Source organism: Dipodomys spectabilis, unplaced genomic scaffold (genome assembly GCF_019054845.1).
Source record: "Dipodomys spectabilis isolate Male_0828 unplaced genomic scaffold, ASM1905484v1 ptg000061l, whole genome shotgun sequence".
NCBI lineage: Eukaryota > Metazoa > Chordata > Mammalia > Rodentia > Heteromyidae > Dipodomys > Dipodomys spectabilis.
The window spans coordinates 1,387,299-1,410,670 of NW_024870738.1; the positions used below are offsets into that span (position 1 = coordinate 1,387,299).

The window sequence follows — 23,372 nt, forward strand, 5'->3', positions numbered from 1 at the left end:
GTTTTGGCTCAAGTGGTAAAATGTCAAGTTGAGCAAAACGGCTAAGGACGGCCCCTAAAGCCCCAAGTTCAAACCCTGGTATTGGCATACACGCAAAAAGGCAAAGCTACAGGTCTTATTAAAGAACATTTTTCCAGCTGATTGATTCGGGGACTGCTTAATGAGGCTGCTTTATTCTTCTAAAAGATGCACAGACGCGTCAGAGAGCCCAGGTAGGTGACTTCTTCCAACCTGAAATCCGAATGAATTTCCTCTGGAACCTTCCTTTTTACAGTCTTAAATCAAAATAGACATGCATGGCAATCTGCGCCAGTACAAAGGGCTGTTTCATCAACAAATCTTCAGAACTCAAGAGGAAATGTTACCATCATCTTGACTCTTAAGCTTATGATTTTAGGAGAATAAAACAGCTCAATGAAAACAATAATTGAAATGTTGTTATGTATTGGATGTATTTGCATAATTGAGGCAACAGTTACTCATAGAATGACTAGATACATTGATTTTTTTCTTAAATTAAGAAGTCAGTGCTTGCCTTTCCTCCCCTACCTCCCCTGGTATGGGCATAAAGAGAGGTCAGATCCTAAATCAAACGGTACAAGCACACAGTTAAATGCAGAAAACATAGTGGGTACACATTCATAGAGAACACATCCTTCAGCCTCTTTTGTGCAAAGCCCCCTTTGCAGAAAGCTGATTACCCAGCACCACTTTAAAACATCAATGTCTGGCCTGCGGGTGTCCCTGAAGAAAGGAATAAGCACCAATCACTTACAAGTGTCTCACTTGGCATTGCAAGGCAAATAACTATGGCTGGGCCAGTATTCTTAGAACCTTAGCCTGGGAAGGGACTTAAAGGATTCTCTAATTCAGGCGCTCATTTTTCCGGCAGAGGAAAGTGACATGCAGGAGGCTCACAATGTGCCCAGGCTCATCCCACAATCGGCTGCGCCACATCTGGAACCAGCTGGGTCATTTTCTGCACATCTGAGCCTATTACCTATCCATATTGAGTCCTTTCTTGAAAAAAGAAAAGTGTCTTTTTTTTAATGTAGGGAGTAGATTTGGGAGGAGGTGAATACCAGACAGATAACTGTCTATGTGGTATTATAAATATTGATTACTCCTGTCAACTTTCCATCTTGCCTGTTTTGCTCCTGTTTTTAAAGTTGGCAGTCAGAATGTTCAATCTCAACAGTGGAAATCATGTCAAGGAAGACTCTGTAAATTAGCAGATGACAGAAAAACTGCATTGTGTCATCTTAAAATGACACAGCTTAAAAGTACAAAATAATGAGCTTGGTCTTTCTTGCTTTCTCTTTCTTTTAAAAGCAAAAAGAAAAGAAAGAAAGAAAGAAAGAAAGAAAGAAAGAAAGAAAGAAAGAAAGAAAGAAAGAAAGAAAGAAAGAAAGAAAGAAAGAAAGAAAGAAAGAGAAAAGAAAAAAAAACAAAAACAAAACAAAGCCCAGTGTAGAATCTTGATCTGTCTTTGATCTGTTTAGTCATTAATGTGGAAATGTTGACTCCTTCTTCTTAAAAAAAAAAAAAAAAAAGAGCAAACCTCATGAGGTTTTGTTTTGTTTTTGTTTTTGTTTTTTCATCTGTTGCATTCTCTGGGGGTCAATCCTGAGTGCGTAGCGCAGTGTCTGGCACCTAGTAGGCCCTCAATAAATATTCCTCGAATGTTTAAGTCAACGGAGAGAAGAAAAGTCGGCTGTGAGGAAAAGGAGAGTGTGCAACTGAAGATCCCCCCCCCCCCCTCCGCAGCATTCTGTCATACTAAGCAGATAGTAGGCAACCTTCTGTCCCCCCAAATCTTGGAAGGAGAATTACATTCTCTTTCCAAGCAGCCAAACAGGTCCACTTCAAAGCACCTTAGGACATTTCCCCCAGAGAATTCCTCTGTCACATTCCCAAATCATTAGGTGGTCCTGACTGCCGCTTAGCCCTCTCTATTTAGGCCCCGTCCTTTCAACAGATCCTATCAAACACTTGCCCAGCCCCAGCGAACAAGGCTGCTGGGGACAGCCTGTGGTCCTGGGTCAGGACGTTGCTTTTGCCCACAGAATAAGTGGCTGAGTTGGGGTGCACGGGCTGCCTCCCTAAGGGATCGTGAGGAGTGCAGGTGAGTTCTGGAGCAGGTGGCACTCCAGGTGGAGGTGCCCAGTCTCCCTATACACCCCAACAACTCAGCACCTCCAGCGAGCCCCAGACCCCCTTCCCTCTCACTCTATTCCGCCTAGGCTAGCTAAGTGGCGCCCCCTGTCGCCTGGCCGCTCGCCGGGACACTCACCGCGTAGTGCAGCCGGGGCTTCTCTCGGTACGAACGGTCCCCCATGTCCACGCCTGGCCCTGGCCGAGCAGCAGGCTGTGTGGCGCAGTACGGGATCTGAGTGTCTCTCTGAGGTCTGCTTACTTCACTGCCATCTCCGTGAAGCCCCTGAGCGGAAGCTGCGCTCGGAGCGCGCTGAGCGAGCGCAGTTCAAAGCGCCCCCGGCACAGCGTCCTGCAGCCTAGCCAGTGGCGGAGCCAGTGGCGGTGCAGGGGGAGGGGGGGAGGGTGCGGCCAAGTGCGATGCGATGGGCGGGCGTTTAATTCCTTCCTCTCCGCTCCTGGCTGGTCCCCCGGGCCCCTTGCCAGCAGTTGGGGAGCTGCAGCGACTAAGCACACTCGCACCCTACCTCCCGACAGGTGTCAGGCCCGCCGAAGCTCCCACCGGGCCGTCGTGGTGCTCCTCACACAGTCCCTAGGACCCTGAGCTGCCTGGGCTGAGGCTTAAACGCCTTGGAGAAGGCAGGAGACACAGGCTGGAAGTTTGAAGGAGGTGTGGGCGGCACGCTGGGCGGCGATTGGAGGCTTCTCCCAGGGTGGGCGGAGTCTGGACGTTTGGAAAACCCTCGCTAACTTTGGGAGAATCTCCCACGCTGGGACCCTTACCAAGGACGAGGATGGGGTTGAGAAAGACTACGGAGTGTTATCTCCGGGAGGAGGCTGGGGTGCAGGCTACCCCAGCTGCTAGGGGCCAAGCCAATTCCAAAGTCCTAGGCCCTGCGGCGGGGAAATCCGCTGGAGGGGGAAGTGCGGGAGAATTTGCTGGCACTGGAACCAGGATGGATCTGAATATATCCTGCTGAGTAGGAAGAGTGCTACAGGTGCGACCTTATGCTTTAGTTCTTGGGTGCAGATCGGAAAAGGATATTATTGGAAAGATTGGGGAACAGAGCAAACTGCGCCCTCTCATTGCAAGCACCATCAAGTCAACCCAATCACTTTAAGCACACCCGAGGGATCACTATCACAAGGAAAACTGGTCCTCCTGGAATCTGTCCTTTAAAAGAACTAGCCAAGCCGGGCGCTGGTGGCTCACACCTGTAATCCTAGCTACAGATCTAAGGAACACAGTTCAAAGCCAGCCCAGACAAGAAAGTCCATGAGACTCTTATCTCCAATTAAACAGAAAATCAGAAATGGCGCTGTGGCTCAAGTGGTAGAGCACTAGCCTTGAGCTGAAGAGCCCAGGGACAGCGCCCAGGCCCAGAGTTCAGGTCCCACAACCAACAAAAACAAACAAAATCTAGCCAAGACAAATATACAGGCAAACAACTCACAAAGTTCCCCGAGTTGCAGAATTGTGCACCCTTCCACAAGGTGTGTACAGACAAACACATCTGGGGCTGAATGCCGATTATAGTCTCATGTCACTAATCAATCCATGCATAAGAAAGATGGCTATGAAGTAGAAGGTGGGTTTGGGGGTGGCTTCTGCTAATTCTTTAAGGTACCATTATAAATACACTGATGTAGGAACTGGGGGATATTATGTGGCCCCTATGCTTGAACCTTTAAAATTTAGATGAACTGGATCATCCATTCGCATATAATTATTTTTAAATAACTAGCAGCATGATTATAATCTGCACTGGGAATGTGAATACAGGGGGTGGAGAAAGCCTGAAGAAGACTAACACTTGATAATCTGAAGAGAGTTCAGTTGTACATAGCTGTACATACTAGAGCTGCTCATGTGCCTAACCTCAGAGCCAGCAAATCTACTCCTGCACACACAGAGAAAGGAATGCTAATGGCCTTGTCATGAACTAGAGTGTTCATAATCTCTTTAACAATACCCACGGTGAAATCAACCTAAATGTGCACTACTCCATGTTGTATGTTCATAACAGAATACTACTCAGCAATGAACAAGGAAAAATGTTAGCAATACACACAATAAGTCAACTTCACAAACATTAGGTTGGGACAAATGAATCACAAGAATATGCTGTATGATTTCATTTATGCCTTCTGCAACTGAATGAATGTGATCTACAGTTGCAGAAGTCCAAATAATAGTTATCAAAGGACATGATGGAATAGACTGGGAAGAGATTATAAGGGAAATTCTGGAATGCTGAAAATGGTCTTTTCTTGATCTGTAAGGCACTTGCTGGAGCACATCCATATTCACTGTGTAGGATAGTTCAGATTGGTGCAATTTTCACCTTTCACTATGTTTATTGTACACTGTGATAAAAAGTAAATTAAATTTAAATTAATCACCTGCTAAGAACAAGAGCTTCTAGTCCAAGTATTGCCTGTCTTAAGATAAAGTCGATTGAATGATTGGCTCAATCTTATTGCCCATGCAGACTGCTGGGCCTATTTCGCCTTTGCTATGTGGAGTGAGGGAGCACAAAGCAAGCTGATTCACCGTGGAGGACTTCCTGCTCTGTGACATGTCCAGGCAGAACTGGAAAAATGACACACCAAAGTCCTTACTTTCCTTTCATTGTCATCTGCTTCTGAAAACAACTTTCAGAGTAAAACCATGAAAGACTCTTAGAATGAGGCAGAGAACTGGCCCCAGCTTTGAATTGCAATTGGAAAGTCTAAGGAGGGCATATACATGCAAATGAGGTATAATGACCATGATATGTCCACTTTGAGACGTTTGCTTTACTGTGGTTTATTCAGAAAGATGAAATTTCCAGCTTAATGATCTTTTTCTTCTGTTGTATTGGCACAAAGTTTCTCTAAAACCCCAAAGTGAAAATTTCCTTTCCTTACAAAGACTGCTTCACTGTTGAGATTATAACACACACACACACACACACACACACACACACACACACGTGCAATGTGAGGTGACTCCTTGGGGGTTAAAAAAACCTTCACTAGTCTTGTTACCCTTGATCAAGACATGTCTTAAAACTGCGTCATCATAGATTTTGCTCACATTTTGCCCTTGACAAGTCTATTGTCACTAAATTACATTATTATACAAAAAGAAATCATTATTTTCAAATGGTGTACTTACTTTGTAGAATGACTTCTGTTTTCTAGAATAGTTCTTGTTAAAGGGTCTTTGCTAAGTTGGCAAGACATTTTCAAATGCAATTGATTTTCCCCTGTGTTAGAAGGGTTTTGTGACATAGGAGAAAGCATTTAAGTCAATAAGCCATCAGTCTATGGGGAAAGATTTAACTTCATCTTCTAAGACACTATGTTGAAAAAACGAACAGTACAATTTAGGCGGGGAGTGGGGAGGGAGTATACTTGAGGAGGTGGGAGGGAAGGGATGGTAGGGGAAAAACAAAGGAGGAGGCAACAATGCTTGATAAGAAATGTACTCCTTACCTTGCCCGTGTAACTGTAACCCCTCTGTACAGTATTTTTCACAACAAAAAAAACTTATTATAAAAAAATGGGAAAAAAAGAATCATTCTCCCCTTCAATTCTCAGCTCATTTTTTCAAGGATCAAGAAGGGACCTAAAAGATTGTGCTGAATTCTAAGAGGTCTGTTCAATTTTAAATAATTTAAATTCATATCTTTCTCAAATATATTTCAGCGAGTATGTTAAACACCACACTTATAACAATTTCTTGTTTGTACGTCCTACTTCCAAGTATCTTTCTATTATTTTTAAAACTTGGTTATTTATTTATTTATTCATTCATTCATTCATTCATTTTTGCCAGTCCTGGGTCTTGAACTCAGAGTCTGGTCACTGTCCCTGAACTTCTTTTGCTCAAGGCTAGCACTGTACCACTTTAGCCACAGTGCCAGTTGTGGCTTTTACTGTATGTGTGCTACTGAGAAATTGAACCCAGGGCTTCATCCATGGTAGGCAAGCACTTTACCACTAAGCCACATTCCAGTCCCTGCACACATATTTTTAAGGGCATCCTCTGTTTAGATATTGATCTATGTCAACGGAACCATATATTTACATAGCATGAGGTTTCAAAGTTCAAGTGTGATCATTTAGGTGAGAGACAGAGAAAAAAAAGGGGGAACAAGAAGCAAAATATAAACATCAATTCAGATAGACTAGAGATTCATACAATTCATTGACTGTGGGCTTATTTCGATTTAGTCTTTTTTTAACAAATAAACTTTCTCTGATGTTTATAATTCTTCCCAGAAGGGACTTAAAAATAATCTCCATGAGTCACTGTACCAGCATCGCCTGTAAGAGAAATGTACATGTCATGCTAGGAGCAAAATTTCTATGTCTTCTTGTTCTCAAATATTACAGTATTTCCAAGACTGAACGTGATCCTTTCTACAGATCACTGACATTGAAAGTCTTGTCTATAATCTCCACATTTGGTACTCACCCAAAGGTGGTTAATTTCTTTTGGGAAAAGTTTAATTAAATTTGAAAGAGCAAATTCAACCTCACACTTTAGGAACAGCTGAACACACACACACACACACACACACACACACACACACACACACACACACACACACACACACACACACACACACACACACACACACACACACAAGGATCAAAGGATAGAGCCCTTCTTGGAATAGGCCCAATGCTGTTAACAGAATAGGTATGAGGCCTTCTCTAAAACTCATTATGATCCTGTACTCATCCAGCCAACTCTTTACCATACTGTAATGTGAAAAATAAATAAATAAAAACAAGCCAGGCACTGGTAGCTCATGCCTATAATCCTAGCTACTTATGAGGCTGAGTTCTGAGGATCACAATTCAAAGCCAGCCTGGGCAGGAAAGTCCATGAGACTCTTATCTCTAATAAACTATTAGAAAACCAGAAGTAACACTATGGCTCAAGTGGTAGAGCACTTGCCTTGAGCTGAAGAGCTGAGCGACAGCACCCAGGCCAAGAGTTCAAGCCCCACAACTGACCAAAAAATGAATAAATTAAGTAAATAAATAAAAACAATGTTAACACATAAGTTGACTTAAGATGACTTAATGAATTATTACAGAACAAGCATCCATCTAAACTTCACCCGAGTTACGGAGTAGAATATTGCTGATAGTTCAGACTCTCATATCTCCTAGCTGCACTCCTCCTCCCTCCCAGTGTCAGACACAGTTGCTTTCTTGCTTCGCTTTTACAGCAGGGTTTGACAATCCCAGTACTTTTGGCATTTTGAGACTCACAATTCTCCATTGTGGAGCCATCCTGTGCATTGTAGCATATTTAGCTGCATGTCTGGCCTTTAATTATTAACAACAAAACAATGTCGGCAGACGTTTTCAATTGACTTGTCCTCTTGTGCAGAAGTAGAAAAAAAAAATCACTGCTGATAGAGAATCACTGCTTTTTGAAAGTTATGTATCAGTGACTATTAAAGTTTGTAATTGTTTTCTATCTTTATATACTCAAATCCATACATTTGTTATGATACTATCTATATTTTTTGTGTAACCCTATATTTCAAATATGTATCCATGTTGTTACTTCTTGCTTATATGCATTGCTATCTGTGTGGTATTTTCTGCAGTTACCATTATCTGTTGAACTGCTGATGTACTTTTATGTGCAATCCAATTATGTACTAGTGAAAAACATTGCAAATCTCCCTACATACATGTTCATGACATTGTAGAGGGAGAAATTCTGGAAATTGCGTTGCTGGTCATAGGCATGCTTATCATTAACATTGCTAGAGAGTTCACCCACAGTTTTCTAAATGGATTATATTAATTAACATCTTTATTTACACTATCATATAAATAGACGAAGCATAGTTTATATAAAGGTTGAAATAGTTTAGAGTTGACTCTTTTTTAGTCTTTTTTGCAGGGCTCCAAAGATGAAATTGGATCAGGAAGAAGAGCTTGAAAGTATCTCAGTGTCTTCATGGTCCAAATTTGCATGTCTTCTGGAAGTGATCCTGGGAGATTTTCCAGCCCTGCTGGGGCACTGACACCAATAATACCATTGCTAATTTGACCCACCTGCACAAGCAGGAACAAAGGATTTTCATGTTGTATTTGGGAAGGGGACATTTCTCTGAGAAGTTTAACATAATAGGGGAAGAACTCAGTGCACAGATTGTAAACATATATGCCACTTCAGGAAATACCATTTTGCTGTGTAGCCAGGAGAGGTCCAAGGAAGAACAAATGAATCCACTGCTTTCTCCAAGTTAAAGAGACAAGTTAAAGAGACAAGTTAAGGAGCCTTAAGATAGACCTGCGACCAAGATCAGTAAATGAGGAATTTCAAGTGGACACAAGGAGAGTGTCTGCAGCTGCCTTCATGTAGGATAGACTAGTGACAAGAGTATGTCCTGGTACAACCTTGTATTATTATCTAGTGGTTCAATATCTACTTCAAAGAGGATCATGGGCTAATATGTGAGGATCTGAGAATGCAGAGAAGGAAGTCAAGTGAAAGACAGTGAAGGTAAGCCAACCATTACAATAGGTTCCATATGGTGTCTGTGTTTTGTTCTACTCTGGCCATTTCGATATGTTTACTGAAGAACTGCTAGTCATTGCCAGGAAGTGAGAACAGTGCCCTTAAAAAGGACCCACAGAGATATGTTTCTAAAATAAATGTTCTATTCAAGAGTCATTAGGCAAAAAAGGAGAACTCACTATTTTCCAGAACTGACTTTCCAAATAACAGCTTGAAAACCAAGCAATGACTTTTCATTTATATCTATAATCTAATGTTCCTACTTTATTGCTGTTACCCCTCCAAGTCCAAACCTTTCGTTTCCTGTGATGTTTCAAGTGTCTAAAACCTGTAGAATGTCCACAACAGTGCCAAAACTGTAGGTGCTAGTATAATGAGAAGAAATAGTAACAATTCCACTACTTATTGAGCATTATGCCAAGGGCTCTTTACAAGCAACAAAGCTGGATTCTTACAATCATAGTGTGAGGAAAACGAAACTTTTATTTTATCCAGGAGAGTAATTAACTTGTTTTTTTGCACATCTAGTTAATGGTGGAGCTAAGATGTAAATGGGAGTTGAGGCTAAGGTAGCAGGTTAGAGACACCCAGAACTTTTCGGTATCTCCATAAATCTGAAACGTTTTGGTGTAAATGACGGAGGGTGGAGAATGCCAAGGGAGAGCTAACAATGAATCCTAATATGGAGTTTTAAGCAAAATGATAGGGAAGGGAGAGAATTGTCAGCTGTAGGGATGTAAGAAAACTTGAGAAGCTCCATAGGTGCTTAAGCTTGCACTCTGCAAACATAAAGTCAATGACTGGGGACCTCTAAACTGTGCAGGCAGCAGATGCTGGAGATGAACAATGAGAACAAACCAGTGATGGAATCTTCCAACAAAGAAAAGCCTAAGACTAGATGAGTTCATTGTTGAATTTTACCAACCTTTAAAGAAGAACTAATACCAATAATCCTCCTATTTAAAAACAGAAATGCAAGAAATGCTTCCAAACACATTTGATAAAACCAGTTTATCTTGATAGACCAGATAAAAATAGAACTCAACATATAGACCAAGCTGGGTGTCGGCAGCTTATAATTGTAGCTACTTAGGAGACTGAGATCTGAGGATCATGGTTCAAATCCAGCTCATACAGAAAAGTCCAAGAGTTGATAATTTATAATGAATCACCAAAAGGCTGAAGTGGAGCTATGGTTCAAGTGATAGAGGGCTAGCCTTGAGCAAAACAGTTCAATAACACATCCGGGTCCTGAGTTCAAGCCCCAGGATTGAAACAAAATACACACACACACACACACACACACACACACACACACACACACACACACACACACACCTGTAATCCTAGCTACTAATTGCCAATAAAGATGTGAAAGAATGTTTAACCATAAAGGTTTAATTAGAATGAGATTACATTTCATATGAGTCAAAATGGTTATTACCAAGAAAACAAAAAACAAATGCCAGTGAGGATGGAGGTAAGAAAAGAAGCTCTTTTACACATTATTATTGGAAATGTAAATTAATATTTGTGCATTCACTATAGAAGTCAGTATGAATATTTCTCAAAAATCTAAAAATAGAGTCATTATGTGATCCTATTATTCCACTTTCAAGTATATATCAAAATTAATCAAAGTCGGCATTGTCTAGAGAGGCCTGTACACATTTACTGCAGAACTATTCACAAAAGCCAAGTTGTGGAATCAATCTTTTGACCATCAGTAGGTGAATGTATTTTTTGAAAGTGAGATATATTCATTCTTAAAGAAGAATGAAACTATTATTTGCATAAAATGGATAGAACTTGAGTTCATCATCATAAGCAAAATATGCCAGATGAGAAAGACAAATATCATAGCTTTCTCTTATGTGTAGAATCTAGATTTTTACCAAAGAAAAATGAATTACAGTAGAATTGGGGGGAGGAGAAAATGAGAGAAGGGTAATAAAGGGATGGATATAACTGAAGTACATTGGCTATATGTGTATGAAAATATCATAAGAAAATATTTATTTTTTGCATTTTTTTTTTTTTTGGTCGGCCGTGGGGCTTGAACTCTGGGCCTGGGCTCTGTCCCTCAGCTCTTCAGCTCAAGGCGAGCACTCTACCACTTGAGCTACAGCGCCACTTCCGGTTTTTCTGGTGGTTATTGGAGATAGGAGTCTCACAGATTTTTCTGCCTGGGCTGGCTTTGAACCGCGATCCTCAGATCTCAGCCTCCTGAGTAGCTAGGATTACAGGCGTGAGCCACCAGCGCCCGGCTATTTTTTGCAATTTTAAGTTGCCTGTTCATACGGAAAAATGGAAATTGGACTCAAAATCATATTTCAAGGTAGACTCTCTTTGATAAGTCGGCTTCATTTGTTAACTTACCAGTGCTTGTCCCATATCTTCTAGCCCAGTGGTTCTCAAATGAGGATAGTTTTGCCCCCAAGGGAACATTTGGCAATGCTTGGAGTTATTTTGGCATGTCACAACTTGGGAGAAGTGCCACTTGTATGTAGTGAGTAGAGACCAGGAATGCTGCTAAACATCTTACGATGTGACAGACAGCACCCACAACAAAGTACGATTTGGCTTCAAATGACAAAATTGAGAAAAATTTTATAGACATGAGAAATTCATTCTTGAATAATTTCTACTTAGTAGTATATCTCACACTCATAATATGGTGTCTTACATTCCTTAACTCCCTGCTTCCCCCACCAAGAAAAAAAAATAAAAACAGGATGAAATTTCCCCAGAGTTAGAAAAGTAGAGCTGAGCCTGAGACTCATAACTCCTCAACATAGCAAGTTGTTCAGATGCTAACAGGCTGTTTTGGCCATTTGTAGGATTAAAACTGACCAATCACTGTGGAGTCCTTTGAACTTGATTAGTTTAGAGGCTCAGCAGAAGTACAAAAGGTAACACCTGGCATCACTCTGGTGACTGGCGTTTTTCAAAGCATTTTTATATGTAGTGCTTCTCCCTGTAAATCTATCTTATGATTATGATAAAGATCAGCATATATAAGGCAAACACCAAAATTTTGTTGTAAGAAGTGTAATAAAACAAGGAGAATAAAACAGAATGTGCCTCGCCTGCCAAGTCACTTAACCTATCTGTATCCCATTAATCCAACAAATAGAAGATGAGCCAGAGAGCTCCAGATCTCCAAGAATTGCTTAGTATAAAAAGGTTGAGCACCAATTTAGCAAAGGCTTTCTTGCTTTGCTGTGCAAGGAAAACCACTCAAAGGAAACTTCTCTGTGCCTAATTTCTCTTATTGCTTGATTTTGGATTTGTTTTCAGACAGTGTCTTATTGTATAACCAGTCTGTCCTAGAACACAGGTTTTCAAGTGGTAGGATTACAAGCATGTGTTCCCAGGGCTATTCAAACCTAGTTGTTGTTTTAAAAAAAATTTTTTTTGAGGTCCAGTCGTGGAGCCTGAACTCTGGGCCTGGGCGCTGTCCCTCAGCTCTTCAGCTCAAGGCTAGCGCTCTACCTCTTGAGCCACAGCACCACTTCTGGCTTTTTTCTTTTCGCTTATGTGGTGCTGAGGAATCAAACCCAGGGCCTCAGGCATGCAAGGCAAGCGCTCTACCACTGAGCCACCTTCCCAGCCCCTTGTTTTTTAAATTTTTTTATGAAGGCCATGTTTTATGAAGATAGTTAGTTCACAGTCAGGGCAAATTTCAGGGCACATTTGGTATCATCTTGGTTCATTTTAGTTGTTGCAATTTGAAGGCTTGGTAGTGGTGAAGGAAAAGAAAGGCCTGACGTTGCTACTGGTATGTAGTGGCTAAAGGCCAGGGATACTTCTCAGCTTTTTACAATGCACAGGACAGATTCCCACCTAGAACAAATGATGATCTTTCCCCACTATCAATAATGCCAGAGTGGAGAAGTCTACTTTATGGGTAAAGTTACTCTGGTTAAAATACGTTCTAATAAATCAGAATCTAAATATCAGACTAGGTCATTTTCATGATTCAACTTAGATCTTTCCTTATGTTCATTTACAGAGTATAGATGAAGATATGGAAAGCTTTACCATAAGATTTCTCCTCCCTTTCAGAAGCCAGGAGGAGAAGAAAAATGTCTAAAGAGAAAAGACTAATCTCTATATGAAAGCCTGCAATTCAGGGCCGTAGGCATTGGCAAATTGATTGTGATGACCTCTCCAAAACATAGAATAAGAATCTCCTTGAGCAGCAACTCTGCACTGACATTTTAAGCTATATCCCTTTGTTGTTATTATGTACAACAAAGGCTGAGGACCACAGATAACAGTAGTAATGATATAAAGAAATGGATGCTTAGAAAGGCTTGTCAAGAGGCTTGCTCAAGGTCATGAGGCTAACAGGATACAATGCCAGAATTTCTGAACTTCATATTAAAAGAAGATGGAAAATATCCCTAAGTATAGAAGTATCGAGCAAGAATCAGATCCAGAACTGAACATAACACTTGGCCCTGTTCAGTATAACTCAGAACTATAAGCAATTTGCTACCGTTCTCCCCTATTATCTTCATGTCTAAGAGTAAAAGAATAGGTTACACGTGATTTCTTTCAAAGATCTTAGAATAAGTGACTCCCATTAAATTATATTTTAGAAAACTATAGAATTCTTTTTTCTTACATTAACATGTGAAATATATATCATAAATTATTAAAGTTGTACCAAGAAAATTTTTTGTTGTCTCCTATCTTGACAAAATTATTAGCCACTAGGTCCCTGCTGTGGATAGGAAAATCTGAGCTGTAAAACAAATGAAAGCTGTTTTGTACATCATAACAGATAATGCAACAACTTCAAAGTTCTCAGCTTGCATTTCTTTAAGTACCATATTCTGCAGTGGAATGATTGAATGAATAGACTATAAAACTAAAGTAGGACATGAAGACAGTAATGAATGATTTGAAGTTAAGTCTTTGTCCATATTTTCCTAGAGGGTTAGACAAAAAGGCAAGGGTAGATGTTGTATAAGGACACAGATTATGGCTAGATTTATGAAATAAATTTCTATATCTGAATTATACTTGTGATTATATATCCAAGAAAAATGAAAACATATATCCACAAAAAACTTGTCGCAAACTGTCATAGCACAATTATTCATAATAACCAAAAGGTGGAAACAACTCACTTGCCCCTCACATGATAAATTATAAACAGATAAAATCTATCCATTCAATGGATGATTACATGGCCATAAAAGGAGCGAAGAACTGTTACATGATGCACCAAGAACTTCTATGCTAATTGAAAGTAACCAGTCCGAATTCAAAACATATGATTATAGAACATATTCACAATCCATAAATTCAGAGACCAATAGTTGGTTGTAATGTCCCAGGACTGGAGACTGGGGTGTTGAAGAGTTACAGAAGTCCAAGGGGACATTCTTTTGGGGCTAGTGAACATGTTCTAAAATTGTTTGTGGTGATGGATGTACACTTTTGTAGATGCTAAAAACAGTGAATTATTTATGTTAAATGAATGAATTGTATAGAATATAATTACTTATTTTGAAGGAAGGGAGGGAGGAAGAAAAGACAGAAACAAGGAAAAATCACAAAGAAAGAAAAGGAAGGAAGGGAGAGAAAGAAAGAAAGGAAGGAAGGAAGGAAGGAAGGAAGGAAGGAAGGAAGGAAGGAAGGAAGGAAGGAAGGAAGGAAGGAAGGAAGGAGGGAAAGAAATAGAAATGTCCAGTATATATTCTGACAGCCTGATCTGCAGTGTAAGCAATTAATGATGTCTAGAAATGGCTTTCATTCCTGGAGTTTGGGGTTCAGGAGAAGATAGGCAGCTATTTCAGGCCGTGATAGCATGTTTTTGCTCACAATATTTAGAGCCTGGAGAGGCTGCAGTATGTGGGCAGTTTCACTACAAGACCTCTAAATTCTAAGCTGTAATCATTGGTCTTTATGTGTTCCATTCCTGCTCTGTTTCTCTGACATGAGTCACAGCTATCTTGAACCTGGCTTCTCAATCATCCTGCTCATTCTTTAATTCATTCTGTCAGTGCTACCTGAGGCAAGGTCTTGTGCTATTTCTTTCTGTTAGTAATATAGAGCCTGAGGTACAGTTGCCTTGAAACAGATACTAAGATAAGGATCAATGTGCAAATGATTTACTAAGAATGTGTTCCCAAGAGAATGTGGTAAGGGGTGAACAGAACAGGGTTGGGAAGGGGAAGAAGACCACTAATACATGAATTCTAGCATAGTCCAAAATCTCAGCCTGCCTGTGAGGGGAACAGATCTGGAGTATAAATGATATCCCAGAGTTTGTTCCACTTTAAACCAAAGGAATTTTGAACTTGAATGTCTTCACTCCTTCTAGCCATAGACTATGGGATAACTCATCGTGGTGCAAACTCCCAAGCACTTCCTGTCACAGGGAAAGTGTTTCAGAAGCCCATAGGAAGACCTCTGCAGAATTTCACTAATGTTCACTAGTAGTCAACCACACAGAAACTGGGAATGAGACCAAAACACAGAATTGGTAAAATAATAATAATAATAATAATAATAATAATAATAATAAAAAGATCTGAGATAGTCTGGGCAGAGTACCAAGAGTGATCAGTGTGATTTTGGCTTAAAAACTTAAGCTCTGAAGGCTCTTTATGATCCTATTCCTGTATCCTGAGGTCCTGAACAAGGTAGTTTGTAGTCCCCAGCTGTATTTCCAGCAGGGTAAAATATGGACCAGTGTTCCCAAGCTTGACAATATGCCCTATTAATAACCCTCCTTGCTAATCTTAGACTTGTTTCATTTCAGACATAGGAAATTTAAAATGGGTGATCTGCATTTTAGTACTAAAGGGAATCCTTTTTTTTTTTTTTTTTTTTTTTTGGGTCCAGTCGTGGGGCCTGAACTCTGGGCCTGGGCGCTGTCCCTCAGCTCTTCAGTTCAAGGCTAGCGCTCTGCCACTTAAGCCACAGTGCTACTTCCAGCTTTTCTCTTTTTGCTTACATGGTGCTGAGGAATCGAACTCAGGGCCTCAGGCATGCAAGGCAAGCGCTCTACCACTGAGCCACCTTCCTAGACCCTAAACGGAATCATTTCACCACTTAGGTAAGGAGACTTCAATGATGGAAATGAAACACATCACAACATCAATGCTTGGGTAATCTTTACTAATAGATTTGTTTGCTTGTACTGAATAAACATAAATCAACTCAAGATACTGATTATCTAGGTGCACTCTTAATGTTTCTCTGTTTCATCCATCATTCTATGGTATCATTTGTTGATGACCACTTTGTTTTGGTGGAGATTGAAATGTGTAGTATATGCTCAGATGTCTATATATACAGATATATAAATGTACAGATGTACAAATAGATATAGCTAGTCAATGACTTTGAGGCTTGACTTACTATTTTCAACTTTCTGATGATCCAAACGTGATACATATTCAATAGAAAGTGATCTCTGAACTTTATCTTTCCCTATGCTAGTGATATGTGGTGTGGTAACCCTGAAGAGTGGCAGAAAGAAACATTTTCCAGTCAGCCTGGAAAAAAGGGAAAAAAGAGGGAAAAAAGCAAGACTCTACAGTGCAGGGTACAGCTAAGCTAGGTGTTCAGCAAAAGAAGTAGATCAAATACTTCTTTGACTTATGATGAGTTTATAGAGCCATTGTTCCATTATAAGTTGAGAAGCATATACATATATAGACACGTACATATATACACACACACATATAAACACATGTGTATATATATACATGATTATATATATACATAAATTTATATAATTGCTGTGCTAGGTCCATAAAAGTTCTCTATTAATGTGTGCTTTTGTCACAGGCTGCATGATATCATCTTTGTCTTCAAAATTGTGCTTCCTGTCATAGGACTTGCAAGGAAAATTTTAACTTGCTTCAATTTTTCAAAGTGGAAAAGTTGGTTTGGCTGTTTCCTTACTACTATTTTATTCTCCTGTCTTGTGAGGTTATCACTTAAGATGGAGCTTATGGCAAAACTTCTTAATGACCAGAAATGGGACAAATGTTTAATTATTTTATAGACTGAAAATTTGAGAAATTAAAAAAAAAATAAACTGGCAGAATTTTTTTTAATGCTTCCAGAACCTCTTGAGGCATATTTGAACAGTGAGGAGTGAGCCAGAGGGTTTTTCTCCAGAGTCTGCTTTCGTTTGGATCTATGAAAGTGCATGAGCTAAAATTCCATAAATAGAGGAGCATCTGTACCACGTTCTATTCCTAATATTTTCTTTTCCTCTGACGTCTGTCCTCAGCATTTCAGTTCATGGTGAGCACTTAATAAATGCAGGATGACTGATATTAGAAAGTGTTACAGGAGCAAAACAATAGTTCTAGAAAAAACTAGGAAAATGCCAAAGAAGAAAATTTGAAAATACTTCAAAGAGCAAGCATGTTGCTTTTCAGACACTGGTCTCTAAAAGAATAAACTTGTGGGAAGGTGTATGTCTTAGATCCAACCTAAGAACGGGTGAGAGTGGTTTCTTCATCTTTAAATGGTTGGAGAAAAACTGAGAAGAATATTATGAGATGTGTCAAAATGATAAGAAATTCACATTTCAGCTTCTATAAAGTCTTCTTGAAGCACAGTCACAACTATTCATTTAAGTATTTGTCTATACTGCTTTCTTGGTTTACCAGGACAGGTGAGTAGTGACTGAATGACCTCCAAAAATAGCTGGCCTTTTACAGAAAATACTTACTCTTGAATTAGAAAACTGAATTCATACTTTTTTCCTTCTTCCTTTTGGTTTTTATATTTTCACTCCTGAAGTTTTACAAATCTGAACAAAAACTGGACCTTCCAGATATTCATTTCAATTAACATCTCTATTATTTTGCTTTAGTAATAATCTTGTATCAGACAGACAAGTTTACCAAAGAGAAACAGGCTTATTTCTAGAAATCTCAGATGAATATATTCAGAGTTCATTTTGTCTGTAGAAAGCAACTTCAACTCTAATTTTTAGAGCAATAGAAATAATGCAGAAAATGTTCTGTGTGATATTTTATTTATTATTCTCATACTGTTTGATAAGGTACTTCTCCCACCCCCACTTTGATTTTTTTAAATCAAAAAGCAAAGTCTTCCTAGTGTCCTTGCTCACTTTGAAGATTTAATCTTACTTTTGAGCAAACACTTGTTAGTCCCTTAGTATCCCGCACTCCAATGATGAACTAGGCTTTGCACCATTTACAGTGGATTCAATTATACAACATGTCACAGGCTCTGAGACCAGAAAAGCAGAAGTTCCTAAGCCATCCTTGTTTATATTTGCTCATTGGAGCTCTTGCAATGCTATCTAGTCTTTAAAACCCTAGACCACTCACAAGAAGAAAATTCCAATTGTTATTCATTTTTAGGGCACAAGCTGTGACTTCTAAAGATATCTATTACACATAGATAGGTTATCTGTAATTCCAGGTTCTGGTGGATCATGTCTGTAATTCTAACAACTTAGGAAGTTGAGATCTGAGGATTGAGGTTCAAAGCCAGCTTAGGACAGAAAGTCTATGAGACTCTTATCTCCAATTAATCACCAAAAACCTGAAAGTGGAGGTGTGGCTCAAGTAGTAGAATACTAATCTTAAGCAAAAAATCTAAGCAAGAGCTCAGTACCCTGAGTTCAAGCTCTATACTAGCGTGTGCACGCACACGCGCGCGCGCGCACACACACACACACACACACACACATTTGTTACCTATGAAACTTCCAGCCAAGAATGCAGGAGGTATTTAGAAATCTAGTTCATTTTCAGCCACTAGCCCAATTCATGTAGCATTTCTCCATGTCCTGAATATTACAAAATCTGACATCTACTTTCTTGGTTTCTTTCTCAGGAGATATCATTTGCAATTCAAGGTTACATGTTAAACTTATTCCTTGGTTTTCAAGAGGATTTTTTTCTGTGTTTATTATGCCTTACTTTCAAAAACAGAGCTGTTATATTCATCTTTTACCTAAGAGGTTGGTCCCATGCCTATTATAGAACAGCCACTTGAGGAATATTTGCTGAACATTGTTCATAACTATGTCTCCAGTAGATGAGAACAAATAGCATGAGTGGTTGCAGCACTAGCTGTCAACTGCAATGCCAGCAATTGCTCCTTGGAATAGCCAGGCAATGTTTTCAACAGATTCATTCTCTGGGCCCAGACTTGATTGCCATGTCTAAATGTGAGACATTGAAGGTGACTATCAATTATCGCCAGAACTCTGTGATATGGCATTAAAACAAGTTGAAACCTTTTAAAATCAAAATTATGGCCCTGAGGAAATAATAAACCACTTGTCTGGAAAAGGAAAGTTCACAGGCAATCACAGGGACTCTGGCCAATCTCAGAGCCACCATTTTTAATTCTAAATGTATTAAAAGGCCTCCCACAAAGCAAGTCAGCATGACCAACAGTTATAAATGGAGATCACAAAACAGAGGTACTTCCCATTAGGAGGCAAAACGCTCTAAATATGTTTCCCACTGAAACAGGTGTAATACAGTCAAGCCACTTTCAAAAGGTTTTTGGTATACGTGAATTTTGGGCTTTGATTCCCATGAGTCCTCTCTGTATACTCAACCCTTTCTGGCTTTCTCATCACACATGAAGTTGAGAGTTTCTACAATGGCCACCAAAGGGTAGAGTAATTTGCTTTGTCTAGGATCCACAAATAGCCACAGAAGCTTGGCAATGGGATCCTTGTCCTAACACACCCAGTCCCCCAACTCCACTCTCAGGGATTGCTTAGAGGGAAAAAGAAGGAACAAGTTATTTCCCTAATGAGGAGCCCTAGGACACAGCAGTAACCTATGCACTGGGAACCAAGCACTTTACCTTCCACTGCCAGCTCTTAATTTCTATAAAAATATGCATTGTATAGTTCGTCCTTAAAAGTCGATATTTGAATTTCTTGTAAAGAAAATAATCCTTTGAGGTGCTATAGGCCAGGCTTTGAGGAGGCCATCCTTATATCTAAAACTTTTATTTGTAGGTGTGCTAGTGCTAGGGCTTGAACTCAGGGCTTGGGCGCTGTCTTCAAGCTTTTGTGCTCAAGGATAGCATTCTACCACTTGAGCTACAGAGCCACATCCAGCTTCCTAGTGCTTTATTGGAGATAAATGTCTCATAGGCATTTCTGTCCAGGCTATCTTTAAACTATGTTCCTCAGATCTCAGCCTCCTGAGTAGCTCAGATTATAGTCATAAGCCATTATGATTGCTTAAGATCATCTAAATCTTTTAAGAGTTCTAGAAAATACCAGCTCCAGTTCCTTTACACTACTTCCCATTTACTTTGTGTTTTCCCCTTTGGAGGATGTAATTTCAGAAATCTCACAGGTCTACATATACATACATAAGCACCCATATGGCTATAATAATATATAACACATACAATCTCAGAACACTACATAAAATATTGTATTTTAAATGAAACATTTTAACATTATTATCAAATATAACGAAGTAGTACATATTACATATAAAACTAATTTTTGGACTGAATATCTAGATTTGTTTATATTTAAATTTAGTTTTTAGCAGTATCTTTTTTTTTGAAGGATAGGTATCAATCACCTTAACGCTTGCATTATTGCATTCATTTTATTCATTTTTAGTATTTAATGTTTTTCTTTCTTTTATAACTCCCAAATTGTATCCATGAGAGGGGATGAATTTAACTCAATATGTCAGCCAAAAACTTGAGTGACTGTTTTAAAAGACCTGGCTATTTCTTCTGACCTTCTCCTTAAATAAAACTGTCTTAATTCCTCCCAGGGGAAGAATAACACTTGAATCCTTTTGTAAAATCTAAAATTGATTTTAGTTTTGAGAAGTGTACACATTCTATCCAGCCTCCCACATATGACTAGGCAGTTCGCCAGGACTCAAGAGTGCAATTGAGACAGACAACACTTTGCATACAAACAGCTCCCTCTGTCTCTAGCGCCTCTTTACAATTTCACCAAATCAAGACTAAACAGAAATGGAAAGAAAAAAAGTCCTTTGGTTGAGAAGCCCAGGCCCATGTGGTCTGCAGGTTCATCTCCAGTAGTTGAGACACTGCCTGCTTATTCCTCACTTGGCCTCTTGTAGATGAGACTATCTAGACTGTTGGGGTGGATAGAGTTGAACAGAGAATGATAGAAAATAGATTAGACTCCAAACATAGCCTCAAACAACATGCCTAGTATGGTTATTTTATGAGGGACACATTGCAGGCAATATTTTAATAGAAAAGGAGCCAAAAGCAGAACTACTAGGTTTCCATGATGAAGGAGATGCATACTATTTTCTTTCATTTTTTAAGAAAAACTATTAAAATACATTAAGTAATTAGAAAAGTGCTAGAATCATAAATGCAACACTCCTCTATGCCTTCTCTTTGCTAAGTGTATATCCCCGCATAATGATCACGTAGGTTATAATATATCCTCTCTCAAACTCAACCCTCTAAGTCACTGACTGTAGCATAACTTAACACTATCAATTAATCAGCCTGAATCTCTAGATCCACAGAACTATGCAGAAGGCAGCCTCTTTCCCACCCCCTCCTCTGTCTTCTTTCATCAGTATTACACATGATAGCATGTAATGACACTAAATCTTTATTGCTGAGAAGTATCGTATTGCATGAACAAAACACCATGCTTCTCCTTTCTTACTGTTGATTGACATTTGGGATGTTACCAGATTGGGTTTATCAATGAATAGGGCAAAAACCAAACATTCTACTACATGTCTTTGATGAGCACATGTAGGCATATCTATTGACAATATCTTTGATGATGGAGTGCTCCATCACAGAGAATAATCACATGCTGCTTTAGTAGATACGGACCAAAAGCTTTCCAAAGTCCTTAGGACCTATAACAGCCACCAGCCATGCATAAGCATTGCAGGTACCATATTTAATGTAAGAACTGATATTGCCGGATCTTTATTATAGTCATTCTGATGGGCAAGGATTGGTACAACAATGTGGTTTTAACTAATATTTTCCTGGTGACTCATGAATTGAAACATGTAATTATATACTTATCAGTCTTTGGATGTCTCTTTTTGTAGTGTTTGTTCAAATCTTTTTGCTTATTTTTTTCCACCAAATTATCATCTGTCTAGAACAAGGATTGGCAATATTACATATAAAGAGCCAGATAGGCTTTGCTCCTGGCTTTGCAGACCATGTCAGCTCTGTCACAACTACTGAACTCTGTGACAGCACAAAATCAGCCACAGACCCCACATGAACAAGCAGATGTGGTTGTGTCTCAATCAAGCTTTATTTACCAGAATAGTATGTATACCGAATGTGGCCACAATTTGTCCACCATGAACATAGAAGATCTATGTGTGGCTTTGAGTTTAACACATTAACAAAGTTTGAGTTGTCTATCAGAGCTTACTGTCTACCCAATATCTGTTCTCCTGCCACTTCTTGGTGAGATGGTACTGGAGAAGGTGGCCATAACACTTGGCTTTTAAACATACAGATATTGAAGGCCAAATGTCAGATGGAAGGCTACTAGGAAATTATTAAAGGGAAACTATTTGAGCAAAGATAGAATTTTGAGTTCCTTTCTACCTTTTTCTGTCTGTGATATAGACATGATAGCTGGATATACAGTGGTTATCTTGTGAGTAGGAGAACAGTTAAGAACATGACAGCTAGCACCAACAATAGCAGAACAGATCTCACACAAGGCACTTCTGACATTGTGGAATTGCTATACCATCCCAATCTTTCACTTGTTTCATGTTCAAGTACAAAAATGCCACTTTCACTGTTTAGGATGGTCTTATTTCAGTTCTGTTGCCAGAAGCCAAGAGTAATCCATAAGACTAAAAGCAAATCATGATCTTGTTTCACTACGTGTTTGTTCTTTTCAACTCCATGCTGAAATTTGAGCCTTCAGCTTTACTGTTTAGCTATGTCATTCATTATCATTGGACACTAAGCACATGCTTTTTTGTGGAGAGCTATTGTGGTTTGAACTGAAGGTCTCATTCTTGCAAAGCAGATGATCTATTTTGTGAGCCATGACCCCAACCCATTTTTTGTCTTTTGTTATTTTTCAAGTAGGTCATACTTTTTGTCTGTGGCTCATCTTGGAATGCAATCTTTCTCCCTGTGCTTCCAAAGGAGCTATAACTCCAGGTACAAAACACTAAGCCAAGCTTGTTGGTTGAAATAAGATCTTGATTAGTTTGTGCCAAGGGTAGCCTCAAATTGCCATCTTTCCAGTCTCTGCCTCCCCAGTAGCTGGTATTACATAGATCCACTACCACATCCAGCTCAGCAATGCTTTTTAAATCTTTTTGTGCCAATCTCTCTGTCTATATCTCTCCCTCTTCCTTTTCCTCTCTGCCTCCCTCTTTTTCCTCCCTCCACGTCCATCCCTCTTCCATCCCACTGATTATATACTTTTGTGTGTGTGTGTGTGTGTGTGTGTGTGTGTTGGTCCTGGGGCTTGAACTCAGGGCCTGGATGCTGTCCCTGAGCCTCTTTGCTCAAAGCTAGCATTCTACTGCTGGAGCCACAGCTCCACTTCTGACTTTTTTTTGAAGTTCATTGGAGATAGAAGTCTAATGAACTTTTCTGCTGGCTTTTGAACCATAATCCTCAGATCTCAACCTCTTGAGTAGTGGCGTGAACCACCAGCACCCAGATT

General features: G+C 39.5%; 1 protein-coding gene across 2 annotated transcripts in view; it reads right to left on the bottom strand.

The window, feature by feature from the left end:
- Positions 1–23,372, bottom strand: part of Arhgap6 (Rho GTPase activating protein 6) — a 434,012-nt gene that overhangs the window by 239,567 nt on the left and 171,073 nt on the right. Inside the window, exon 1 of one of the 2 annotated variants that reach the window (XM_042680438.1) lies at positions 2,294–2,394. The exons of the other annotated variant lie outside the window; for it this stretch is intronic. Within the exon in view, the coding sequence (XP_042536372.1) occupies positions 2,294–2,338 (45 nt within the window). The 5' untranslated portion in view covers positions 2,339–2,394. Of the gene's footprint in view, positions 1–2,293; positions 2,395–23,372 lie in introns of those variants that run through there. 2 annotated transcript variants of the gene reach the window in all.